The sequence below is a fragment of the Aricia agestis genome, chromosome 14 (assembly GCF_905147365.1).
Source record: "Aricia agestis chromosome 14, ilAriAges1.1, whole genome shotgun sequence".
NCBI lineage: Eukaryota > Metazoa > Arthropoda > Insecta > Lepidoptera > Lycaenidae > Aricia > Aricia agestis.
This window is the reverse complement of record NC_056419.1, coordinates 2962738-2982501: the sequence shown is the minus strand read 5'-3', so window position 1 is coordinate 2982501 and position 19764 is coordinate 2962738. Positions and strand designations below refer to the sequence as shown.

Sequence of the window (19764 nt, the reverse complement as noted above, 5' to 3'; positions counted from 1 at the left end):
TAAAAACCGGCCAAGTGCGAGTCGGACTCGCGCACCGAGGGTTCCGTACAAAGATCTAAGTATTTGATATGAATTTCAACTTGATAGCTCTACGCGTTCATGAGGAAAAAAGTAATAAGTTTATATTTATTAAAAAATATATATTTTGTAATGTAACTAAAAATTTAAGGTTTTCGGAAATCGGTGTGCTATAAAACGTTGCTTCATGCCAAATTTCAAGATTCTAGGTCGACTGGAAGTACCCTTTAGGTTTTGATTCCCTTGCGAGTACTTGCGAGTTTCAAAATATGCAGCTTAAATTGCTGTTTCTTTTGATTGCGTTGACATAGAAGTTTGATTTTGTTACAGCTTAAAGGTATTATAGACCTGAGTATTTGGTATGAATTTCAATTTAATACCTCTACGCGTTTATGAGGAAATGGGTAGTAAGTTTAAAATTATTAAAAAAATATATATTATGTGATGTAACTAAAAATTTATGGTTTTCGTAATTTTTCCTTTATCTATGCTATAAGACGTTGCTTCGTACCAAATTTCAAGATTCTGAGTTCACGGGAAGCACCCTGTAGGTTTTGATTCCCTTGCAAGTGTCGAAAATTTGCGGCATAAACGGCTGTATCTTTTGATTGCGTTGGCTTAGAAGTTTGATTTTTTCACAGATTCAAGGGACAGTAGACCTGAGTAATTGATATAAATTTCAGCTTCATACCTCCACGCGTTCCTGAGAAAAAGGGTCTTGACAGACGGACGGACGGACAGACGGACAACAAAGTGATCCTATAAGGGTTCCGTTTTTTCCTTTTGAGGTACGGAACCCTAAAAAACTTAAATTCTGAATATTTTTTTTTTACTTTGACTTTGTACCTATCCTGGGATGACAGAGATAGGATTTCTGTACATTCCATTCTTTCTGTACATTTCATTTCTTAAACTAAATCAAATTCAAATCAAATCAAAATATTTTTTATTCAGAGTATTTTTTTTACAAAAATATTTCTGAACGTTGATACTACGGTGCCTACCACCGGTTCGGGAACTAACCCGGCGAGAAGAACCGGCGTAAGAAACTCGCACGGGGCCATCTTTACTAAAAAGATGGAAAATTACAATTTGAACATATATAGTGCACCAAGGCTTTAAATGAATACGTCAATGGGCGCTGCTGGTAAACTGGTCTACTAAACAGTAGAGATATCCAAATTCCAATATCCATATACTAATATTATCTGTCTGTTACTTCGTCACGCCCAAACCGCTGAACCGATTCTGCTTTTTGTTAAGGAGAATGGAGATACTTTGAGTCCCGGTTAAGGACATAGGATACTTCTTATCCCGGAATTATGTACGGTTCCCGCGCGATAGTCGAATTTTGGCGCAACTAGTAATAATATTATTATATCTACTCGTAATGATTGACGTCTCTAGATAGCAAAGACGTCAGAAAATAGCCCTATCATATTGACATAATATATCAATAATATGGCATGTTTTCTATACCACTTGTCTAAAGTAAGTTTTCACTTGTTTGCTAGTTCACTTGTTTTTCTCTCTTTTTTTTCTCCTAGGCAATTTTGGCAGGAAATATATTTTTATTGTACACCAATTCGTGTGGTCACTTAGGAATCGAACCTAGATTTTTGCAGCACTTTCCATCGATAACCCATCAGGTTTAGAAAAGCGTGAGCTTCATATTTTGTAATCAAACAATTCCAGCTGTGAGCAGCTCATCTGACTGTTGACACAACTCAAGGGCTTATGCATTATTTGCAATTGATATGCGCCGACGCATCGAGGTACTCGTTCATTTACATACATATAAACATGTATATTGTAAATGACGTTTTAATTAAAGTGGTTAAATAATATTGTGTAATTAAAGCCATCATCTGCATAGAGACGCGACAGTAAAAATTTGAAAGATACTTGATACGAGTTTTCTTTGTTACCATAATAACTATGTATTAATCTAATTTTGGCACAGGCATACCTTTACAAGCTCGGGGCCCCCGTATAATTGATACGGCATATACGTCCGTAGCTACGCCCCTGCTTAACAATACAGTATTTCACATCACATATCACAGTGAACTCTATACAATTAAGGCCCACATACACCCTAAAGTATAATCACTTAGGTTTATACAACCTGTATTTAACGTGTATAAGGGAAACAGAAACGTATATTTAGACGTGGGAGAGCCATGCTTTGGCACGGAAGTGCTGGCTCGACCGGAGAAATACCACGTTCTCACAGAAAACCGGCATGAAATAGTGCTGGCGCTGTGTTTCGCCGAGTGAGTGAGTTTACCGGAGGCCCAATCCCCTACCCTATTCCTTTCCCTACCCTCCCCTATTCCCTTCCCTTCCCATCCCTACCCTCCCCTATTACTCTATTACCTTTTAAAAGGCCGGCAACGCACCTGCAGCGAGTGTCCATGGGCGACGGAAGTTGCTTTTCATCAGGTGACCCGTTTGCTCGTTTGCCCCCTTATTTCATTTAAAAAAAACTTTTGACGCTTCAAAATGTTGCTTCATGGTCGCTGCCCACTGACGCTGGTCGAGTAGGAACTATATCGATACCGTATCGACAAGTACAATCGATTGATGACTTTAACATTGACCTTACGTGATAACCCTATACGTGCCCACTGCCCACATACATCATACACAAACTACGTGACGGAGAGCTACGTAGCACATTTAGGGCCTGTTTCGTCACTTCCTGATAAAGTGCTGGATAGGCTCTCCACAACTTATTTGACAGATTCTCCATACTCTACTATTTTCCCGTGGCGCTTCCCCCTTTGTTCGGACATTAATGTCACGAAAATTTGGCGCTCTCCCGCTTTGCTTTGCTTGGTTGTCCCTCGGGCACTCCTGAGATCATATCAAAGGGTTTTCGTGGTTAGTTACCACTGTTGATCCTGGCGACACAGGAGTTGCAGTGGTGGGAATGTGTGGTGGGCCATTTGCCTGTAAAAAAAATCTCCATACTCTATCTGTCAAGTTAAGTTGTGGATAGCCTATTCGTCAGTTATCAGGAAGTGGTGAAACAGGCCCTTAGTTTAGTAATCTTCTTTTTTATATAACATAAGGGGGCAAACGAGCAAACGGGTCACCTGATGGTAAGCAACTACCTACATCAGAAGAGCTGCAGGTGCGTTGCCGGACTTTTAAGAGGGAACACTCGCTCTTCTTGAAGATTTGCATGTCGTATAGGTCCGGAAATACTGTTGGTGACAGTTCGTTCCAGAGTTTTACAGTTCGCGGCTGAAAGTTACGCGAGAAACGCACGATGGAAGACTTCCACTCATCAAGGTGATGAGGATGGTATGTTTTTCGCGTGGGACGATGGCGAAAAGTTGCAGGTGGTATGATTCCGAACAATTCCTCAGAGCACTCCCCATGATACAAGCGATCTAGATCTGTTTTGGGTTTAATTGAATTGGCTGAGTGACTGTCATTGTCAAAGTGTATTCCGCGAAGCCCTGGGCTCTGCAAACAAGGCCCGTACCACGAAACTGTTTTAAGACTCAAACAATCAAACGAGAATGCTGCCTCCTGCTCCAACAACGTCGTTTCACGTTTGTTAGGCTGCCTTTCCACCAGAGCTGAGCGGAGCTGTGTTGTGAGGAATATGTTTTTTTTTATGAAATAAGGGGGCAAACGAGCAAACGGGTCACCTGATGGAAAGCAACTTCCGTCACCCATGGACACTCGCAGCATCAGAAGAGCTGCAAGCGCGTTGCCGGCCTTTTAAGAGGGAACAGGGTCATAGGGGAGGGTAGGGAAGGGAATAGGGGAAGGTAGGGAAGGGAAGAGAATAGGGTAGGGGATTGGGCCTACGGTAAACTCACTCACTCGGTGAAACACAGCGCAAGCGCTGTTTCACGCCAGTTTTCTGTGAGAACGTGGTATTTCTCCGGTCGAGCCGGCCCATTCGTGCCGAAGCATGGCTCTCCCACGTATAAACACGTGTTTTTGAAAACCATTCGAATCGCTTCATTGACATGACTTCGCCATGACATCGCTCAGCGCGGCGATGCTATTGGTTCTCAAAAACACATTCCTCGCACCACAGCTCCGCTCGGCTCTGGTGGAAACGCAGCCTTAGATAAGAGTAGGACGCAGCATTCTCGTTCGATTGTTTGAGTCTCAAAACGGTTTGGTGGTACGGGATCGCAAAGGCATTGTAGGGGCTCTGCAAAGGCTTTGTAATGGTTTCGCGAGCGATACATAAATTATTTTTAGAAATGTCTTCAGACACCAGCATGGATACAATTAATTCAATACAAAACATTATTTACTCTTGGTCCCTAAAAAAGGTTTCCACCATCAAAAAAATTTTAAGGACCGCTCGTCTGGGGTTATTAAGAGCATTATAAAATTAAAATTATATTTCTAATTCTTTCGCATTGCAATTAAAGATTTTTACGCAGCGTAAGTATTTAAAGGCTTTCGTAGTATAACGTTTCCAATGTGACAGGGAAAAGCAGGCCTTGTTTGTATGTAGGTATTTATTGTTAAATATTTTTATAAATAATGGTATATTTTAAAAATAATTTTAACAACCACATCTTTTCTAGCGTTCCAATATTAATCAGTAATCAATAAACAAGATGTCGTCATTTGCCAACCACTCTCACCACAGCAGCACGCCTACACAATAATTATTTTCCATAAAAACAAGCCAAGCGCGAGTCGAACAAATACGGGGGTTCCGTACTAAACGGAAAAAATGACGTTGATTTATACGGAGTACACGACTAGTATTTTTTGTATAACTACATACTATATTATGTATGCTGCTTAATCTTATCTCCTACTTCTCCTACATTTCTTCTGATTAATTTCGTTGCGGGTCCCAAGACATATTTAGCTTGTCCCTCGGGCTCCCTGAGATCATATCAATGGGTTTTCGTGGTTGGATACCACTGTTGATTCTGGCGACACAGGAGTTGCAGTGGTGGAAATGTGTTATGGGCCTATTGCTCGTTTAAAAAAATCATGCTACTTTTTAGAATTTGTTGATAAAACATCCACGGAAATACGTTAGTTTATATTAAGAATTCAGATAAAAGAAGTTATTAAAATACATAATATATAGTTTTGGTGTTCATATGCCCGCTTAAAGGTCTGCTTTAAGTAGTTATTTGTAATATGGGGGCCCTTAGCTTAGTCGTTGGTGAGGGGTAGAACAACTGTCGTACAAGTAGAAACAGGGTTCTTTGCCCTTTTCGTACGGAACCCTAAAAAGTAAAAAGTATGAAAATATTATCAGACCACTCAAAAACTCATCTTACAGCTCAAATTGAAATTATAAACTTATTTATCAGATCAATACATTAGGTATTCAGAGGTCGAAGCCTCGCAGAAAACACGATAGAGGCCCCTAATAACATTTTAATTTATGTTTTCAATAATTTCAAACTTTTTATGAAACTCGCTCTGGTAAATACATTTTACTATTTCCATATTTCATAAACGCATTGAAACTTCAATAGGCGTAATTATACAGTGTGTAACGAAAATAAGTGATAATACTTTAGGGTGTGTACGTGTTCCTTGTAGAGAGTTCACTGTGAAAGTAGCAGCGCTAAAAGACGAGTTTTTTTCACTTTTGTATGGGCAAGGGCCCGAGCGTCACAAAAGTGAAAAAAATTTTGGTCTTTCAGCGCTGCTACTTTCACACTGAACTCTCTACAAGGAACACGTAAACACACTAAAGTATAATGCTTTGTTCAAACCTACGCGACCAAGCGACTGCGAAGCGGGAGCGTGAAGTTGTCAAATGGTTTAAAAAAAGAAGTCTAGTTACAAAACACGCATTTGACAACTTGACGCAACTTGCAGACGCTCCCGCTTCGCAGTCGCTTGGTCGCGTAGGTTTGGCCTAAGCTTTATCATTTATTTTTGTTACACCCTGTATAACCACCGTCAACCGTGGTCCAATAGTTTAGCTTTCGACCTTAGAAATTTACGCGGGAGAGCCATGCTTCGGCACGAATGGGCCGACTGACCGGAGAAATACCACGTTCTCACAGAAAACCGGCGTGACACAGCGCTTGCGCTGTGTTTCGCCGAGTAAGTGGGTTTACCGGAGGCCCAATCCCCTACCCTATTCCCTTCCCTACCCTCCCCTATTCCCTTCCCTTCCCTTCCCATCCCTACCCTCCCCTATTATCCTTTTCCCTTTTAAAAGGCCGGCAACGCACCTATAGCTCTTCTGATTTTGTTGTTGAAGTTGCTTCCATCAGGTGACCCGTTTGCTCGTTTGCCCCCTTATTTCATAAAAAAAATTGGCTCTTGTAGTTACGTAGTTATTATTTAGCTCCTAAGCTTGCGGGTTCGATTTCCACACATCATACCCCATACGCCATCGGTCTGGTTTCACGTTCGAACAACGAAAAGTATTATTTCAAAATTGCATGTAGGTAATATCCACATCACATGTATGCTCATCACCAGATTACTGACAGGAACGAAAATGCATTCATCTGGGAAAAAGAGGTCTCCTAAAAGTACAAGCAGTGCTGAAAAAGCATATTTGTACCATTAGGTACAGAGATGCTTTGCCCTGCAGATACCCTGCTAAGTGCTAGTTGGTACTACTAATGTATATTCCGTGGTGGTAGTGCGCTCTTTAAATCAACAATTAATTAATGAAGCTTAATTAAATGTGCTGTAAAATAATATTGCAACAGGTACTGAATATAGAGAAGTATGTGGCCCCCGTTAGCAATAAATAATTATTGTTTAACTATTAATTAAAGTGTATGTATGTCTATTACCTCTTCACACCCAAACCGCTTGACCGATATTGCTGAAATTTGGCATGGAGATACTTTGAGTCCCGAGGAGGGACATAGGATACTTTTGTCCCGGAAAAATGTACGGTTCCTACGTGATAAACGAATTTTAGTGCAACAGAGTTGAGGGCGACATCTAGGAATAATTGTTAATACCATGGTCTATGCTGTCTAGTCTCTGTTTATACTCAGATCTAGAACAAAATATAGTGTATTAGTATATAAGTGTTTATGATAATATGTGTTGTTTATTTTGCGGTGCAATTGTCATATAACATTATCACGAAGGTCGCCTACATTTTACGACTAATATATTGCATATGCAACAGAAACTACTCATACTAGTGGTTTTGATCGGTTTTCCCTGTATGGCATGCAATATTCAAATCGTAATATAATAAGTACATAGCTAGATGTTGCTATATAACTTTATAGCAGTCTTACCCAAAGTGGACAATAACGCCCCCTTGTCGGGGCTGAAGGTGTGAAGGCGGCGGTGTGGGACCCAGAAAAAAATGGGTGCGTTGCAGCGTTGTGAAGAGGCTTGGGGGGTGATTTATTTCATCTGGATGCATTTTGAATTGAAACAATGGGGCGCTAATATAATTTGTTCTTTAAGTGGGCGGTAGACAAAATAAGTTTGGGAACCTCTACTTCAAAGCCATACATTTACACCGGGATAAGAACCCTTGATTTTTCCCGAAAGAGACAATATGCTTTCCCATTTATATGGATATTTTTTGTTATGAATTATTATACTTTTCAATTTGATTATAATTCACATTAACGTATAATGAAAGTTCAGAAACATGTTTCTAAATTCTATGTACCACGTCGTAGCGTTCATATTCCTATTGAAATAAAAATATGAATGAACGGTTATGAAAATACGCTCGGGAGTTGATTCCACAGTTATGGAATACGTGATGGACGTAAGGTAAAAATTAAAATATAATTGTAATACCCATTATGTCACAATATTATATATTCTAACTTAGACTTTAGTTATATTCGGGATTTGGCTTTAAAAACTAACGGTAGCATATCAACTTTATATACTAGGGTGTTTAATAAAAAATGCTATCTCTGCTATACTTTCTATATTTAACAATAACTATATGGACAATAATATTATGTTAATTGATCTACAATAACTTAACAATTAATTTGTGGAAAAAATTGTTACTTATAAAAAAATTTGTAAAAATTAATTTAACAAACTATTACTGCAAACCAAATTGTATCTCAGACTTGAGAGTAAGAGCTTAAAGTTAGAAAATTAGGAAAAATCGAAAATGAATTATATCATATTTTTTATTGTAATTTTTGTTTTATATATTAGTACTAGGTAGCATAATTAAATTAATACAAGATTAGTTAAGTATCCATCGCTTAGATGTAAATTTACTTACGTTAAGACTGCCAAATTTAACACTAAAACACCTCGCATTGTTTCTGACACCTGCACTCAAGTAAGGGATCCGCAACATTTTTATTCCATTAAATTAAGAAACATAAAGATGTGTTTGTGTCACTGTTCTAATGTAGACTATTTAGTTCCTGTATGTGACGCAGTAGATATATACTGTAGGTACATACATTATCACTGATCGCGTATCTGTATCGAAGGAAATATAGCTAATTGGCCGGGCTTATGTGAAACGAGCTAGCGCATCGCCTGATGGGATGCGTCGAGTAGGCAGGTAGTATCGGCAAAGTCACCACTTATCTCTCGAGTAGACGACAAAAATCACTTTACAGCCCCGTTGAATCGTGATTACGCACACATGTTCACCTCGTTAGATGTGTACGTAGAAGAAAAACTTGTGTCTTTTTGCCTGTTCTTAAGAGGATACAACAGCGGCTAGAGAAATGAAAAAAAAGTACGTGTAATATCTATAGCTGTCTCCCTTACCTCAAGCCTATACCGCAGAACGCGATAGAGACAACTGCAGAAAATCCAGAAAATCAACGATTCGTTGTCCCCTGATTCCTTCTCCAAAACTTAACCGATTTAAGTACTTTTTTCATTAAAGATTAAAAAAAGGCTTGAGCTGTGTTCCTATGTTTTGCTTTTTTTGTATAATCTATCCAAATCTGTTTTCTGGACGTTTGAACACAGTGGAAAATCTGGCCATTTTTTTGGGTTTTTGAACGTTCATATCTTATTTAATAATTAAGTTATGAAAAAAAAGAAAACATAGGGACATTGTATTAGTGGCCGTAGATATTCAGGAAAAAAATTATAACTCTACTAGCATTATCCAGGGAGGAAACAGGGGACAACGTTTGTATGGAAAAAGTGGCGGTGTGGAATCCTCTTAAAAAATATATTTTAATATCTAGTTTAAAATGATTTTTTTTGGCCTAAAGGAATGTGCGGATAGTTCGCATGGTTTTCAGAAAAACACGAAAATAGTAATAAGGTTGTTTGTATCTTCACTATAAATAAAAAACATAATAATTATCACTATATTTTGAAATATTTAACTTTATTTTTTCTTTCTTTTAATTCTATAGATTATCTATATATATAAAAATCAATTGCTGTTCGTTAGTCTCGCTAAAACTCGAGAACGGCTGAACGGATTTATCTTATCTTGGTCTTGAATTATTCGTGGAGGTCTAGGGAAGGTTTAAAAGGTGAGAAAAATTCGAATAATTGCCGGGAAAATCCTCAAAACAGCATTTTTCTATTTCCCATACAAACGTTTTCTAAATAAAATGGAGAGTCAATTTGTAATTTATTACCGCTGCATAAAGTTCAAATTCGCGTGCGCGTTGGAGGACCTAATATCGCGTTCTGAAACTCAACAAAAGTGAAAGTGAATCGCGAACGCGACAAAATTGCATAGTCTCAAAATACATAGTACATAAATAAACACAATTTTAGCTAACTTCAGTTGTTACTCTGTCCGATTATTTTTTTATTTTAGCTAACTTAAGTTGTTACTCTGTCCACGTATTTTTTTAATAAGACTATATAGAAATCGAAAGATAAATATATATATAAAAATCAATTGCTGTTCGTTAGTCTCGCTAAAACTCGAGAACGGCTGAACGGATTTATCTTATCTTGGCCAATTTTGATGAAATTTTTTGTGTGTGTTCGTGGAGATTCGAGAATGGTTTAGATTTACAGTTTGGTCTACTGGAAAATGTTTTTTCAATTAATTTCTTATTTATAAGGAGTTGTTGATTTTGGAATGTTTTACATTAGATCCGGCGGACGGCGCTATCATCGCATTCAATATTATTCTATTTCAATTTTAGTTTGTCCTGACAGATGGTGCTACGATTAATTTGAAAAAAATTTTGTTATTCAATTCATGTGCTGATTAAAATATTAAATAAATAACACGTAGGCTACAATTTTAACCGACTTTCAAAATGGGGGAGGTGTTATGTTCGTTTTCTTATATTCAACGATTACTCCGCCGTTGGTTAACCGATTTTCAAAATTTTTCTTTTGGTATATAGGGTATCATCCCAATTTGGTATTATATTCAGAAAAGTGATGATCTGATGAAGGATCCATAAGTAATCGAGGGAACTCCTCAAAACTTATAGGGAAACATATGGTGACTTCGGTTTCGTGAGAAGTATTCTAAGCATATGCTACCAACAAGTAAGATTTTGCACCGAGATATACCTGGTATACTGTGGTTCGGAAGGTGCTGAGAGAATTCCTGATTCTTTATAGATACAAGTTTGGGAGTTTCGGCGTTGTTTTAAGAACAGAAAGCATATGCTACTATGCAAATTACATTCTTCATCATCATCATCATCACTACCATATCATAGTCTTTTAGATCGAGACTCGAGTTTGTCAAGCGATAATTAAAAAAAATCTATATCTACCTAATATTATAAACCTGAAGAGTATGTTTGCTTGAACGCGTCAATCTCAGAAACTACAGGTCCGATTTAAAAACTTATCTCAGTGTTAGATAGATCATTTATCGAGTAAGACTCATCATTTATCGAGAAGGTTATATTATATTATTACTCTAAGACTAATACGACAGAAGAAACTCAGGAAAATGTGGGAAAAACGGGGGAAATATTTTTTATGGGAAAATGTACCTACGGATTCTGTAAAATTTCTAATTTACGCGGGCGAAGCCGCGCGGGACATCTAGTATATCTATAATAATCAATTTACTATTTAATTTACAATACAATTTGTGCATACTAACGCCATCTTTTGAGCAATTCTGAAAAACTATAGAAATAACCAAAAGAATTTTTGAACCAAAACATAGTCTTTATGTAAACAAAAAAATATTTATTTAAAATTCACTTAACGTATTTTTAAACTTGTATCCACAATTATTTTACCTATACTTATGATATTATGCCTTATAAACACACAGTTCTAACGTCTTTATTATAGTTCTCTCACTTCTTCATCTTATATTATATCAGCGGATCATCATCATCATCATCATCTACCACGCTCTCCATCTTAGGTGCCCTGCGTTCTACCGACGACGACGGATTTTGTGAAGATGACAGCACCTTATTACACTGTTTGTCACAAACATCTGTCATTTCTGTCAGCTGATTCAGAAGGCCTTTGCGTAGAACGGAATGTATTATGGCCTCGGCGTACAAGGCCTGTGTGGCGTGCATTTTTTCCAACTTCTTAGCAAAGGTCACGGATAAGGCCTCGTATTCCGATAGTTCTTTTTTGTTCTTCAACGCCTCTGTGCACGCGCTCATGAATCTTTTTTGGAATATGTATTGGTTGTCGACTACGCTCGAGCGGAATTTCCTCTTGAAACTTCTTGCGGGTGATACCTGGAACAAATAACGTTAAATCAAGACATTTAAAAACAACCCATGATTAAAAAAAATAGTAGATGAAACTCAAATTTTTCAGCACTGAGCGGGCTGCTGATGATCAACTATAGTCTATAGCTAAGACCTTATACCACACTCGATAATGTCAGCTTTCAAACAAAAAAAACTAGATCAAAAAAAACTAGATGAAACAAGACATTGCGTTACGAAAAAAACATAACACCCTCCAACTCCGACCGGCAAAGCGGTGCGACATTGCCACACTTCGGCACGGTGTTTGTGTGCGTGCGACTACATTTTTTTTTTTTTAGAGAATTGCATAAGTTGGTAAAAAATGTTACGCAATAGCTTTACCGCGGCAGTCCCCGAGTGCCACACGTATTCATCAATGTATAAACTTTTTCTACAAAAAAAACAATACATTCAAAATGTCACCTAACCTCCACTGTTACTTTCTCAGATTTCAGCGGCGTGCGCGTAGGCTGAGGTGTCTTAAACTGCTCCTTGTAGTCGCTCGAATATTCAGCGTTGTAGTCAGATTCCTGGAGAATTTCCACGTCAGCTTCTATATAGTCGTCGTCTGTCGCGTTAGAAGTGTTCGCGTCCTGGTCTCGTATGAACATCATCTGTTCGTAGTACCATAGCGACGGTTGGTAGACCACATTCTGTCGCCGCGCTTCTAGTACCTTCTTCAGTTCTTTGCGGAACGCACCTTAGAAAAAAAACGTTATTTCTTACATGCTAGTATTTTTAATTTTTATAGTCCTTAAGTTTGTAAAATTATATGTACGGTTGCAGCGGCGGGCGGCGCAATAAGTTGCGGGGTAACAGAGTATACAGGATGTAACAAAAATAAGTGATAATATACTTTAGGGTTCGTGGGGCAAGCGCCCGAACGTCACGAGTTTCCCCTTACAAAAGTGAAAAAAAAATTTGGTCTTTCAGCGCTGCTACTTTCACAGTGAACTCAATACGTATTATGATCAAAATCTTATGGCGGCTCTCGACATAGGCGAACGCGTTGGCCGACGCGTTGGCAGACGCGTTGGCCCAATGTGTAGAACGGGCATTCGCGCGTTGGCCGTAGGTATTTAGACGTTGGCCGACGCGTCTGCGAGCATGCCGCGCGGGTCGGAAATGTCAGCAAAGATCAAAGGACATTTGTCGCAAGCTTCGTGCTCCATCCACACATAGGCCGCGCGATCAGTTCGCCCGGAGTTATAGGTTTTGATAATTATAATAATATGTAATAATTTTTATATGTTATAATTAAATAAATAATAAGTAGGTAATAAAATAATTACTTATATTATTTTAATATTATAAAATATTATGTAAAAGTGAGTTTATTTCTTTGTTTGTTACGTTTTCTCGCCTTTTATTTATTTATTTCGAGAAAACCCTTTAAAACTTTTTCTTGTCCACATTTACAAAGTAATTATAAGCTGTGAATAAATATACAGCTACAGCTGTTAGCGACTCAACATCCATTTTGAATCCGTCCGCACATTGGCGCGATCCAAAGCATACTGAACGACCTTCCTATGTGTGGATTACTCACAAACGCCGTTGCAAGCGCACTGCCAACGCGTCTGCAGACGCGTTTGCCTATGTCGAGAGCCGCCTTTACAGCTGTGCTACTTTCACAGTGAATTCTATACATATTATGACTCATATACACCCTTAAGTATTATAAATTATTACTTTGTTTTGTTACTTCCTGTTTAACTTAAATAGGTATAGATCGAAGATAAGTAAGAAGTCTCTCATAAAATAGAAGCTTAATTTTATTGCCCAATATTAAAATCAGCACCCTTGAAATGTGAATACAGAATCTGTGTGCGAGTCCGACTCGCACTTGGCCGGTTTTTTGTAGAGCGATGCGCGTCAGCAAAACTTGAGGCAAAACAGCTGTAAGTCGAGACTCGAGTGCATAGCGACGCGCGACGTCACAGAAATCAGCTGTGCATTTAGAAAATGTTTCGCCCGTTTTATTAGGTACAACTTACAAGGCAAAGACCTAATAATAGTAATAAAGTATAAAATAATATTTTAAGTAAATAAATGGTAATTACCTCTCAAATTCTGTATTTTCTTGGTGACGAACTCACGATTCGCCGACGGGAAACCTATAGTTCGGCAGTATTTTACGAGTTCATCGTAAGCCATATTCCTCTTGTGCCGGGCCGTGTAATCCCTGCTTCTAACTTTCCATAGGCACGGATGTTCGCGGAGTAAATTGATGAACTCGGAAACGGCTTCCATGCTCCAAACCGCCATTTTGTAAAAAAGTTAAAACCGTAGGGAATGCGCTCGCATCGACTCGCCGGATCGAACTGCGGCACGGACGCGGGGCGGGGGCCGCGCCAGTCCGATCGTACGTCGATGACCTCGCTCCGAAACGTGTTATACGCGTCACACTTGTGGCGCGGGCTGCGTAATTTTATGTGCATTATGTTCGTTTCGATTTTTAAGTTTGGAACGTGGTGTTATCTCTCGCTTTTTGAGTTTGGAACGTGGGGTTACCTCATACGGTACCCTGCCCTGCAGTACGGTCTGCGGTCCGAACTTAGATTTTTTTTTTATATTTGACCTTTTGCCCTATTGTTATGCCAATGTTGTTTGTTGTTGTAAATGAAAAAAATATAAAATAACAGCTGACTGACATGAAACAGCTTTGATCATATAAATTATGGCCCTGTAGCAAAATGAAAAAAATGCACAAAATAAACTATTCAGAAGTACTTACTTATAAATAAACTGTCTTGCTAATTATTGTGCCTACTAACACCACTGAGTAGGTAAGTACTTATAGACTTCATTTAAACATTATAATTAGGGAATGCAATCTCGAGATCTCGTTCTCGCGAGATCTCGGCCTTTTTAAGCGAGATTGATCTCGGACGAAAAAAATGCGAGATCTCGCGAGTTTGACGAGATTGCACTTGAGCATAAAAACGTCTTATTTGAAGCGCGAACTGACACGGACGGAGTTGCGATCACGGAATCAAAACAAAGAGGAGCTGGCCTAAGCAACTGTGCACTGTGATTCTCAACTAGGTCCTGAATTTTGACTTCTCGTTGTTTTGTTTGTTATAAAAGAACTATTTTATTACTAAAAGATTTGTGTTTGATAGTGCGCTTTTATAGTTCTGGACGTAACGTTATCGTGGACGCCGGCTTCCACGATAAAACGTTGGGTGTACACCCAACGTTTTATGCCCTTTTGATTTACGCACCGCGGACGTTTTGTGCGGTTCAGAAGTGTAAACGTTGTGATGTCCTCTAACGTGCACGTTAAAAAGTATCCGTCGACGGAAATTTAAAGCGTCTCCATATATTTCCATACATTTTACTTCCCTGTGTTATGGTTTTACCGCGGACGTCCATGATATTACCCCCACGTCCAAAATTATAAAACCGCATTAGAAGAGAAGAATGGCCGTTTCTTTTATTTGTTATTTGAAAGATAGTAGATACGTATGTCAAAGTTTACTACTTAAAAATTATAGACAGATACATCAAACAATGAATGATGCATAAAATTCTATTGAAAAAATCGTGAAAATGAATGTTAATCTTATAATAATTATAATATTTATTACTTTTTTTTCTTAATTTATTCAAATATTGTGATTATTTGAAAAAAAACCCACTAAACTGCTAATCTCGCGAGATCTCGAAATTAGCGAGATCTCGCGGTATTGTATTCATAAACTCGCGGTAGGTATCTCTTGCGCCCCAATCTCGCGAGATTTGCATTCCCTAATTATAATATTGTTATTGTTTATTTTCGGATGTATGGATCTTCCTTTACAAATGAAAGTAGACCGTATGCAGTGCCGGTTTTAGCACTACCACTTACCAGCGCACTGGACGAGATTTCTGGCGCGCAGGGTGCTGGTAGCGTTAAAAAATTGACGAACCTGTTTATACGGCGCCTTGGGTGGTCACCCAGCGTGGCTCCCCCCCCCCTAACGTCATTACTGACCGTACCTATATGTAAGTTATTTTCTATTTTTACTTTTTTAGGCTTTACTTAACCTCATTATTTGCCGGAAAACAGAATGCGCTCTAAGACAATGAGAAGAAAGCCTAGCTTCTATTAACGCTATTAAAACATGTGTGGTACGAAAGAAGAATGCGGCGACACTGAAGTATACTGTGAGAAATGCAAGAACTACAAAAATATATACCCGCTGCCGCCCGAACCCGTCTCTCGGCCGAGAGCTGTACAGAGAGAAATTATTCGGTTAGTTTATTAACACAAATTGTAGGTTCTTTCGCACACTAGGCGACACGCGTCAGCGACAGCTCGGCGAATAGACGCGACGACAGGCTACGGCCGACAATTTTCATACCGTGTTTTGTTCGAAGCTCTGCACACTTGGCATCAGTCGCGGAGTCGCGACGACAACCTTGGGGAGTCGCGTGCGCTCGCTACTAATCGCTGCGTCTGGTAGCGCTGTGCACGCGAACACACGACGACAGTCGCGCGACAACCGACAGCGCATCGTCAGTCTCGCTGTGAGCGCTAGGAAGGTGCACGTCTTTGTTAGTGTATGCGCACACTAGGCGACACGCGTCAGTGACAGCTCAGCGACTAGACGCGACGACAAGACGCTAGATGCAAACGACAACGCCGCGTCTGATGCGGCGACTAAACGCGACGACAAGTCGCTCTGTTTACGATGGCTCTTACTATCCGTCAAGAAAGTGAAGAAATTAAAAAGTAGCAACATCGTAGTGTCATCCCTTTTTTCTTAGATTGATTTGAAAGGGATGACACTACGATGTTGCCACTTTTTAATTTCTTCACTTTCTTGACAGACTGTAAAGATATGCACACCAGCCCTGGATATATTATGTATAGGGCAATTCCATATGTGACTGACTCTACATTTGATACGACTTGCGTTTTATTTTGTTATATATTATGGTTACTATCATGTTGTTAGTATCAATTTTAAGATGGCTTTGTAGCAGATAAAACAAGTTAACTTATGTAGAAAAAATGGTGTACACTGTTGTTTTCAAATAGCATTTATTTAGTCAAACATAAACGTGACCGACACTACATGCAAAAGGAAGTCGTTTCCGAGAGTGTTTGTAAACACCAATAATCTTCCTCTCTGTGTGCTAAATAACTCTTCTTTGTATTTTTATCGAAAGTGCATGAAACAAACTATTATAAAATGGTTATCTATAACCTGTTAGTTATTTAAAAAACTATTTATTAGCAAAAGAAATTGTGACCGACACTACAGCCCAAAACGTGACCGACACTACACTCACTTTGTGCAGGTAAAAGTCGGTAGTTTTACATTAAACTTTAAAATTTATGTACCTCATCACGTACAGTACGAACTCTAAAAGAATATAAAAGCTTATCAGTAATTAGTTAATTCATTAAGATGCTTTTTTGAACTTAAACGTCACAAAAACGAAATCACTAATAATTAGTCAAAAAATAAATCAACACGAAATCTTCTCAAAAACTATTAACATAATAACCCAAAAGGCAGCGATAGGCAGACTTTCGTCATTTTTTTAAGCTAAAAATTTTTCCATTATATGAGCTCCATAGTGTCTGGTCAGAACGACCTTTTACCTTCTAAAGTAATAGCGACCGAAACTATGGAGTTTCGGTCGCTATTACTTTAGAAGGTTTCCAGTTCTGCATGTCTATCTTACGTTCAATAAAGTTTAAAAATCAATAATATTATCTTATTTTCTTGCGATATCTGTAATAATCTCATATCCTACTGCCAGATTTTTGTGACAATTGCTTCCCATTTCCAGACATCGCAAAATTTTGGATTTTATTTGACTTTGAGGTGTCAAATAAAAAATATTTTAAGAACCTTCTTAAAATAATAATTTAGCTTTCTGCTTCTCTCTCTGCTTTCTATAGCTGTTTTCGCCATCTATCAGCAAAAATAACAAACAAAACGCTACTTTTGGGCGTGGTCGAGTCTATAATGTGACCGACACTACATAAATATTTTTTAGAGTTTAGGTGTTATAAAAAAAGATGACAAATTTTTAATGCCGGTATCATTTGTGTAACGCCGTCACGTAGGAAAGTTTCTAATTTTGTTGATGTAAAAGTAATTTTACTGTAGTTATAGACAAAAGTAATGATGATCTTACAAGCCTATTATAACTTTATAAAAATTAATTTTCTCGAATCTCAAAAGGTATATCGGTATTTAATTATTGTTTAAACAATCAGTGTGTAATAAAATATGACAAGAATTTAAACTACATAACGTGAAAACTAAGTCAGAACTTCATCACACAAAACCACACTCAGCCGATCTCACGACTAGGGAATGCAAATCTCGCGAGATTGGGGCTCAAGCGAGATCCCGCGAGTTTATGAATACAATACCGCGAGATCTCGCCAATTTCGAGATCTCGCGAGATTAGCAGTTTGGTAGGTTTTTTTGCAAATAATCACAATATTTGAATAAATTACGTAGAAAAAGCAATTTATTTATAAATTATAAGTATTATAAGATTAACATTCATTTTCACGAATTTTTGAAGTGAAAACTTCTTTAGCGGCGTTAAGCGCTTTTGTGGGATGGGTAAAAACTGTGAAACTCGCGTCAGATTCTCGTGCTGATCGAAAAACCGTAAGACGGTTGGAGAGTAGTGTTGTAACATCGAAATCGATTAATCGAACAATCGATTGTTTTTTTTTCGATTGTCGATATTTTTTATCGATTGTAAAGGTTTCAATTAATAAAAAAATCGATTTTCATAAAAAATAGGTTAAAAATTAAATCTATTGTAAGAGTTTCGATTAATTAAAAAAATCGATTTTCATTAAAAATGGGTTAAAAAAAATAATGCACAACGTTAATAATCAAGTTTTCACTTCTGCCGGCACTCCCGGAGTGCAACCCGTCTTTTTTTAACTGCAAACTTGTGGACACCCGAAGAAAAATCCTTGAATGCGATGGCTTTGTCTAAACAAAATGGGCCAGGCCAGTACTGGCTTCTGCAGGAATGGCGCCGAGATTATTGGCTCTGTGTAAACTATACTTTATACTCAAGTGCAATCTCGTCAAACTCGCGAGATCTCGCCTATTTTTCGTCCGAGATCAATCTCGCTAAAAAAGGCCGAGATCGAGATTGCATTCCCTACTCACGACATCATCTCATAAATGGCAGCTTTGCTAGAAAAGTAATGCTTAGAAATTGTTGCTTCTATATAATCTTAATAGTGCCATAATGTTGTGACTATAATTAAGTATTTTTAATACCAAAATCAGGTATTTATTTTTTAGTTTATGGTAGACTTTTACATGGAACTGCCCTTTAAGTAGACCGTATAGGCCGCGCATGGGCCGCGCCCTAGAAGCGACAACGTCCTAGGGGGCGGCAGATTTCGCTACGCGCTACGCTCATAAAAAATATAAATCTGGCACTGCCCATACGGCCTATTTATAAATCCAGGGCTGGCTCAGGGAAAATTATATTATATCGGGTTATCTAACCTGGATTTAAAAATTTACAGTTTACACGTATCTGAGTAAATTTGAGCCACCTTGCAGCGCCATCTTCTGATATTTTCCAAAACTATTATTCTTTGTGTTTCAGTGAACGAAACCCAAGCTGCTGCGAAAACTGCAAGCGCAAAATGTTCGGTTATTTGTTCTGCTTTATTTGCGGATTCACCGTCGCAATTCTAGTAATTATATTTGCTGTTCCATAAAATATATCCAAGATCTATAAATTTTAGAGGACTCAGAAATTGGACCTTCGTTTTGAAGCCTTTTGAAGAACACATTTTTAATACCGGTTAAAATGCGTAGTGAAAAGAGGAATAAAAATCAATGCACACCCAACTATTGTGAAAAAGAAAGCGTAAATAAAAAGCTCTAATATAAAATTATTTTTATTTACAAATTATCAATTTTAGGTAAATATTATTTGAACGACGCTTGTTCTCACATATGAAAATAATTCAATACACAAGCCAGTGTAAATAAAATTAACAACTTAGTATAATGAATAACATTATATACACTTCTGTGGCAAGGACTGTTTTTTCTTCAGAGCTCTAGTCCGTATACGAATAAGGATTTTGTTGTAAAAATGGAGTTTTAGAAAACTCATGCCACAAGTAAACTTCTAG

The 19764-nt window shown here is 38.1% G+C and overlaps 2 protein-coding genes and 1 long non-coding RNA gene across 4 annotated transcripts in view; 1 reads left to right on the top strand and 2 right to left on the bottom strand.

The window, feature by feature from the left end:
• The window catches only part of LOC121733574 (delta-1-pyrroline-5-carboxylate synthase), a 58830-nt gene extending 50461 nt beyond the window's left edge, over positions 1 to 8369 (bottom strand). For both annotated transcript variants that reach the window (XM_042123867.1, XM_042123868.1), the window contains exon 1: positions 8222 to 8369. In XM_042123867.1, the coding sequence (XP_041979801.1) occupies positions 8222 to 8299 (78 nt within the window). In that variant the 5' untranslated portion in view covers positions 8300 to 8369. The remainder of the gene's footprint in view (positions 1 to 8221) is intronic.
• Positions 8370 to 11086: 2717 nt separating this feature from the next.
• LOC121733669 lies at positions 11087 to 13937 on the bottom strand. Its single transcript, XM_042123995.1, has 3 exons — positions 13691 to 13937; positions 12056 to 12327; positions 11087 to 11612 (listed from the first exon to the last, which is right to left on the bottom strand). Exons 1-3 carry the CDS (start codon positions 13893 to 13895, stop codon positions 11229 to 11231), a joined length of 861 nt encoding a protein of 286 aa, XP_041979929.1. The 5' UTR covers positions 13896 to 13937; the 3' UTR covers positions 11087 to 11228.
• A 349-nt stretch (positions 13938 to 14286) lies between these two features.
• LOC121733697 lies at positions 14287 to 19497 on the top strand. Its single transcript, XR_006036596.1, has 3 exons — positions 14287 to 14416; positions 15648 to 15867; positions 19227 to 19497. It is a non-coding gene; the product is annotated as an uncharacterized LOC121733697 (long non-coding RNA).
• Positions 19498 to 19764: the final 267 nt, after the last annotated feature.